Below are 7,682 nucleotides of genomic sequence, written 5' to 3' on the forward strand. Positions count from 1 at the left end.
GAAAGAGATGACTCTGAGCCAGGTGTGGTGGCGCATGCCTTTAATCCCAGCACTCAGGAGGCAGAGGCAAGCAGATCTCTGTGAATTCAGGGCCAGCCTGGTCTACATAGTGAGTTCCAGGTCAGCTGGGGCTACAGGGAGAAAAAAAGATAAAAAAAAAAAAGATGACTCTGAAGAAAGTGCTCATGGTACATCTTGAGAGTGTCAGGGTGAAGGTAGGACAGGGCCAGGGCAGTGGAATATCTATGCTCTACCTCCATCACCATCCTCTGAGTGTCTCTGAGCAAACTCTGCTCCCAATGGGCCTTGTTTTCCTTATCTGGAAAGTGGAAAATACGGATCATGTAGCCATGTGTATGTGTATGTGCACACATGTGTGTGCATATATGTGATGTATGATTAGACAATAGGTAGGAAGGCCTTCCCAGTAGTACCTTCCAGCAGAGAACCCTGGGAGTCTGTTCTGTGACCCACATGACCCTCCATGGGTAGAGGACGTACCTTGGACCAAAAGTTCAGCATCCTGGGGCTCTTCACAGCTTTGATCACCCTTCCTGTCATCAGCACTTCTCTCCTGCATTTCTCTTCTGTGTTGGAGCATTAAACTCCCAGAGACATTTCCTACAGTAGTGCGGACAAGGAAAGTCATCTTGTCCACCAGCATCCCCAGAGAGAGCCAGTCTTAGGAACTGCTGTGGCTACAATGCCTCAGGAAGCAGTACACAGTATGCTTGAGTGGAGTGGATGCCAGGAGCCAGAAATACCTGGTCTGAGTCCCAATCTGCATTTTAGCAACTCTAAGGGCTTATGAAAGCTACATAGCTCCTATGAGCCTCAGCTTCCTTCTCTACAGAGTAGGGAATCAAAATATCATTTTTTTGTGAATTTCAAATGAGAGAAAATCTATGTGAAGAACTTAGCTGAAATATCTACCATTATCATTGTCATTGTTTTTTTTATTGTAATTAAGGCCTCTGTGCTTAGTCTGTCTCTAAAAGGCAGATAAATTCCAGATTCCAACTGACATGGAATATTGTCATCTCTAGTGCTACCACCATAACCATCATCACCACCATCATCACTACCATCATTTTTGTCACCATTGCTGTCATCACCATCATTACTACCATAACCACCCCATTACCATCATAACCACCATACTGTCATAACTACCATCATCACCACATCATTACCACCACCATCATCCTTACCAATCATCAACATAACTGCCATCGTCACTACCATAACCACCATCATCACCACTATTCTCATTATCACCATCATAATCACCCTTCCCCATCTCTATCATAAACATTAATTTATTCCACAAATATTTATTAATCATTTACAATATTCCTAGCACTATTCCAGGTGTTGGGATACAATCAGACACAATTAGCTTACCTCCTGTTCCTATTACCATTTCCTATTTTCTTTTTAAAATGAAAAATCACTATATTTATTTATTTGTCTGTATGTGCATGTGTGTGTGCCTGCCTGTGTAGAATAACTTGTGGGAATTGGTTCTCTCCTTCCAACATGTGGTTCCAAGGTCAGACTTAGCAGTAAGTGCCTTTACTTGCTGAGCCACTTGGTCAGCTCACTATTTCCCATTTTCATTACTAGACAACAGTGCGTACTCTGAAGGCCTTTGATAAACTTTTACAGACATGGTCCTACAAAACTTCTGAGAAGGGTCTTAAGGGAGACTCAGGAGAGAAGACGGGCTCTTTCTCTTATGATTCTTCACCCTATTTCACATTCAGGTCAGATGCGTGCTTTAGTAACCCTCATGCCCCAACTTTTTCCATGGCAGTTCATCTTTAAGTCTTGGAACCTTTTTGTAGATGTTAAAATCACTTGAGGAATTTAGTTTGCCCCAGTCTAAGTAGGTCTTGGGTGGGGTCCAGGACTTGCCATTTAACATTCTTTCTTGGAGACTCTTGGTATTGAGAGATTCAGAGATGGTATCCCTCATAATGGCCACTTTGCTGCCAGGTCAGCCAAAGTGGCAAATGAAGCCTTTCTTCTCCCTGTCTTCTGCAGGCACACCAAGATGAAGACAGCTACCAACATTTACATCTTTAACCTGGCCCTGGCTGATACCCTGGTCCTGCTGACACTGCCCTTCCAGGGCACAGACATCCTGCTGGGCTTCTGGCCATTTGGAAATGCACTGTGCAAGACTGTCATTGCCATTGACTACTACAACATGTTCACCAGCACTTTCACTCTGACTGCCATGAGTGTAGACCGCTATGTGGCCATCTGCCACCCTATCCGTGCCCTTGATGTTCGTACATCCAGCAAAGCCCAGGCTGTTAATGTGGCTATATGGGCTCTGGCTTCAGTAGTTGGTGTTCCTGTTGCCGTCATGGGATCAGCACAGGTGGAGGATGAAGGTCAGTGGGTAGCCCCACCCCCAGACCAGGCTCCCTATGTCTCTTGGTGGATCCTCTGACCCGATTTCTCTTCTGCAGAGATTGAATGTCTGGTGGAGATTCCTGCCCCCCAAGACTACTGGGGCCCTGTGTTTGCCATCTGCATCTTCCTCTTTTCCTTCATCATCCCCGTGCTGATCATCTCTGTCTGCTATAGCCTCATGATTCGGCGGCTCCGTGGCGTCCGTCTCCTCTCAGGCTCCAGAGAGAAGGACCGGAACCTGCGGCGTATCACACGATTGGTGCTGGTGGTAGTGGCTGTGTTTGTGGGCTGTTGGACACCTGTACAGGTGTTTGTGCTGGTCCAAGGACTGGGTGTTCAGCCAGGTAGTGAGACCACAGTGGCCATCTTGCGCTTCTGTACAGCCCTAGGCTATGTGAACAGTTGTCTCAACCCCATACTCTATGCTTTTTTGGATGAGAACTTCAAAGCCTGCTTCCGCAAGTTTTGCTGTGCTTCAACCCTGCACCGGGAGATGCAGGTTTCTGACCGCGTGCGCAGCATTGCCAAAGATGTGGGTCTTCCCTGCAAGACCTCTGAGACAGTACCACGGCCGGCATGACTAGGCGTGGACCTACCCATGGTGCCTGTCAGCCCACAGAGCCCGTCTACACCTAATACAGAGCTCACACAGGTCACTGCTCTCTAGGCTGACCTGAGTTTAAGCATCTGGAGCCTTGAAAGGCTTTCCTTTTGGCTCAGGACATTCAGTCCTTGAGGGATACTTCATAACACCATGGGTCAGGTCAAAGCATTAGGGTGGCCTCCATGGCTTCTGTCAGACTAAGCTGCCCTCCTGGTACAGGACCAGAGAGGACAAAAGGACACTTCCTGGAAGTATCCATAGCATAGCAGATATGAGTCCATGTAGGTATTCATACTTTTCCTGACTCTTCTTTGACTTTTCCCTGCTGGGACAGCTAAGCTCTGGCTCTGGGTGGACTCAACCTAAGGTTCAATAGTGGCTGTGTGGTCACGTGCACACCATGTGCTGTACATTGTTGCTCTTAGCCTTGTAATGTCTTCTCAGAACCGCTATACATATTAGTGTTGCCTGGGAGTGGAGTGGGGAGCATTTCTTTGCAATGGGACTGGTCCTAAGCTTGGAGCTGTCTCAGAGCATATGCTAGCTCTGACTCCACTGGTGCAGCCAGGTTACCTGAGGTGAGTGGGCATCAGTGGGTTTTTAAATGGCTATTTTCTGAAGATTCTTCCCATTCTGCACCATGGAAGCTATGGGGGTGGGGGTGAACTTGGCACTGCTTCTACTTGCTCTGCCTGACTGTAGCTCCAACCTGGGCCACCTTCTCTGCAAGAGGCCAACAAGAACAAGACCCAGAGACTTTCCCTCCAAAAGCATTGTGAATTCTCACACCATAGACTGCTTGGAAAGCCCTGCTTCTGGGTGTATAGGAGGTACTGAGGAGGAAGTTGCTGTGTGGCCTCTGTGGACTGCTTACAAAATGGAGGCATTGTGTGCTGGCCTTGGCTGCATGGTAAGGGCAGGGCAGGAGAATATGCTCCGTCCTCAGGTCCCTACAGCCTCCCATGGCTCTCCTTCACAGTCTCTCTTTTGCTTGATATCAGAGTCAACAGTGGTACCACTAGAAGCTTGGTAGCCTGGGAAGGGTGGCAGTCAGGATGTGTTCAGCTCTGTACGAACAGTGACCATCTGCTTCATTTACAGGCCTCAGGGCATATTTGGGTAAGGCCTGCGCTTGCCGCCAAATTGGAGATTGGCTTCACATGGAGAACTGATGTGAGTGCTAAGGCCTACAAGGGCTTGTTTGAGCCACACTGAAAAGACCATTAGGGCTTTGGAGACATTGGAGGAGTCTCTGTACCTTGGGGGCACTCTGGTGTAGTAATTCAGAGAGACTTTGTAAATATCCTTCCTGTGGATTAGCTACCAAAATATTAGTAACCTCAAATAGACTTTGCTCTTCTACTAAGACCTTTGTCAGGTGACTTCCCATAGTGTAGAGCCTGGGCTGGCTTCTGTCTTAGGGAGACCTGGCTTTAGCAGTCTTCCTGGGGAAGCCAGGACTCTTTCTGTAACACTTAGGTGGGAGCCACTGGCTGTAGTGTTTTCTTGCCAAGACTGGAAATGTGAATTTATACATCGTTATGTATTTAAGCATGCAACAAATGTCATTTCAGTGCATGTAGCCAGCCCTGAACCTACCTCTGAGGTAATGAAGGAGGGCCATAATAAACACTTGCCCACTGATCAATACTTTCTGTAGAATAGATGTTTCTGACTCCAGCTACACAGGGACTGGCAATTGGAATAACTTACCTGTCATTGGCACATGTTGGGAGGGGCTATAGGCCTAGGATGATGACTTCTTAAACCTGTTCTGACCTTGGTAAAGGGTTCCCAAGGAGGTTCTGACTTGTGGGAGGGAAACTCAATCTCATTGTTGTAGAGGCTACTACTCTCTCTTCTCCTAAGACATGAGTGCTCCCTTTCCCTACCCTGGCCTGCAGGGTTCTCTTTACCTCCTATCTGCAGACTCTCATCTCTTGAGCAGAACTGAGGGAAGTTCTGGTAATAGTATATCAAAGAACTCTCCTCTGATGGTTGAGCAACCCCATGCCACAGAGATCCACCTCCTGGCTCCTGTGTAGGCACAGTTTGTCTCAGGTTGACCCTTAGGTAGAGGATCCTTGTCAGAGGGGCTTTTAAGAGGGGACATGAGATAAAGGCCTTGCTTTCAGTGCAGGGTTGGTGGGCCAATGTTTGGTTTTATACAAGTCTTAACTGTCAGCTTGAGTTTCTTTAGCCTGGCAGTTTATAAGTGAGAGACATTGATTTCTCACAGGCCTAAAGGTTGCAGTCTATGCACAGGGTGTGGTGGGCCAGATTTTGTCTTCTCACCGCATCCTCACTTGATAGAAAGATGACTTCAGAGCTACACATGTACCCTTAGTAAGAATACTAGTTCCTCTGTGAGGTCCCAACTTCATGACCTACTTCCATCCAGAATCACCTCCTAACACCATCACACTGTGGATAGGACTTCAACATGTGAATTTGGGGGGAGACACAAGAAATTCTTAATAGACACATTGCTATTCAAATAGAAATTCAACATCAAGGGAAAATTCTCTCCCTTACATTTACAGTACCTTGGTACCCAGGAGTTAGAATAGTCCTGATGAAGGGGCATTGCATGACATCCTAGACTGCTGACCCTCCTTCCATGTGAGATATTTGTCCTGGGCCAATATCCTGGCCAGTGTTTTTGAGGAGGCTGGCCATTAGAGGAGGGGCCTTAGAGATGAGTGTACCTCCCTCTCTCCAGGACTATGCACCTTCCTGATTTCCTCCCCAGCCCAGCCTTGCCTCCAACTCTGTTCTATCTCTGAGCCTCAGTTTCCTTCTCTGTGCAAAGGGAACTACAGAGTCTTCCTCGTGGGGTTATGGGAAGGGCAGTATGTGAAGGGCCAGCTTAGGGACCCAAGGGGTGTCAGGAATGCCTGGGTTCACTCACTACTTTGGACTCTTCCCACTAGGGGGTGCTGTGGCCCCACTGTAGGCCCAGTTGAGTTCCTGAGGGGCCATGGTGGCAATGACAGTGGGATTTGGGTACTAAAGTGAAGTTAGTCTATTCCCGGGACCAGGAGTCAGAGTGTAGGGACTTGGCAGAGTAAGCTCCCACACAGATATCAGGAGTTCACGAAGAGGAACAGGGCTAGTTCCAGCAGGATCCTGATGAGAACCAATTGTTGTATCCTTAGTCTCTCTGACCCTGTCTGTGCCTGTCTCTTGGTCTCTCTTGGTGCTTCAGGGAGCCACAGAGGAGGGAGGCTGCTCCCTTTGCTGGGTTGTGAGTAGGGACAAGGGTCGGTGTAAATACTGCTCACTAAATGATTGTGGCACTGGAGCATTCGAGGCTAAGGTTTGGAGTCTTCAGAGAAAACTTGGTTGGTAGCTATTTTGCTGTGGAAATGCCCTACTGGGGCCAGGGGACAATCTAAAGCCAGTAGAGAGGCTATCCCCAAGGGTTCCTGGCCCTCTCCAATCCAGATCAACTCACCAGTGTGTTCCCTTCCTGTTCTTCACACCCACTCATCCTCTGCTTCTCCTTCACACGTTCATCATGCCACACACCTGGTTTTGCCACTGCTGTGATCTGGACACAGTTCTGGGAAATGAGATGGAGCCTCCACTGTATCTGTTCAGAAAGGGCTCTTGTCCTGAAGGGGTTTTCTCACCTGGAAGCAGCGAGTACTAATTAGGCTTTGCTGAAGTGTGACTGCACAGTGAAGAAACAGGCCCAAGCTCAGGTTGCTCTTTTTGGCAGAGCTGTGTGTAGGTGGTGGTTTAAAAAGTACCCATAGCCGTCAGTATAAGGCTGTCTCAGCAGTTTCCTTCTAATAGTCATCATGTGCAAGGGGCTGAGGGGAGCTTCTGAGACTAGGTCACACAATATATCTGTCCCATTCTCCTCTTGACTCTCAGATCCTTTCATGTTCTGCTGTGAGGACACACCAGCAACTTGTGGTCTACATCCTGCCAGGACCTCCATCCTTTGTCTAGCCAGGAGAGAACACAGACTTCATTAGTGTTCTGCTTGAAGTCCCATGAGAGGCTGAACAAAGAGCCACTGAATAAGTCACTCTCCAGTTCTAAACTCTCAGCAGCCAAACACTTACTTCACAGCTTCTAAGTTTTTTGTTACACAGCAATAAGCAATAGGTCAAGGAATATCAGGAGGATAACGTATAAGTCATTTGGAGCTGACTGGAAGTGTGGGCAGCAAAGTGAGCCAGTACTGTCAGAGTTAGGTGAGGGCCCAGGTGTCCTGGCAAGTTGAAGTACGTGGTAAGCAGGGGGATGGCATGTGCCATGAGGTACATTGGGAGTATCAGAGTCCTGGGTCATAGCAACGTTGGACCTTGCTGCTGAGATGCCCATATTTTGCCTTCAAGCTCTGTAGGGAGTCCTGACTGTGGAACATAGCACTGGTCCAGGACACATAAGAAATTGTCCAAGGTGTCATCCATCTCTCCATCCTGTGTAGGTGATGAGATTTAGGGTGCATGCTCTCAGGACCCGAGTATTTGCTATTGTCCTCTCAGGGCTGTCTAGGACTAAACAGAGTTACAGAAAGGGAGTGTTGTGGTTGTCTGTATCTGTCTGTGTGAACACAGGAATGGTTGTGAAGAAGCAGGATGAACCTTGGTTGGGACACCTGCTATTCTTGGTAGGGGAGGGGAGATGGCAAGGATGC

General features: G+C 48.0%; 1 protein-coding gene across 4 annotated transcripts in view; it reads left to right on the top strand.

Moving 5' to 3' along the window:
- Positions 1–4,665, top strand: part of Oprl1 (opioid related nociceptin receptor 1) — a 27,506-nt gene extending 22,841 nt beyond the window's left edge. For 3 of the 4 annotated variants that reach the window (XM_029568428.1, XM_008843330.1, XM_008843331.1), the window contains 2 exons: positions 2,047–2,402; positions 2,481–4,665. In XM_029568428.1, coding sequence (XP_029424288.1) covers positions 2,047–2,402; positions 2,481–3,004 — 880 coding nt within the window. In that variant the 3' untranslated portion in view covers positions 3,005–4,665. Of the gene's footprint in view, positions 1–2,042; positions 2,403–2,480 lie in introns of all 4 variants that reach the window. The other variant, XM_008843332.2, reaches the window with a different exon arrangement.
- Positions 4,666–7,682: the final 3,017 nt, after the last annotated feature.

The sequence above is a fragment of the Nannospalax galili genome, unplaced genomic scaffold (assembly GCF_000622305.1).
Source record: "Nannospalax galili isolate Female #2095 unplaced genomic scaffold, S.galili_v1.0 scaffold160, whole genome shotgun sequence".
NCBI classification, from domain to species: Eukaryota; Metazoa; Chordata; class Mammalia; order Rodentia; family Spalacidae; genus Nannospalax; species Nannospalax galili.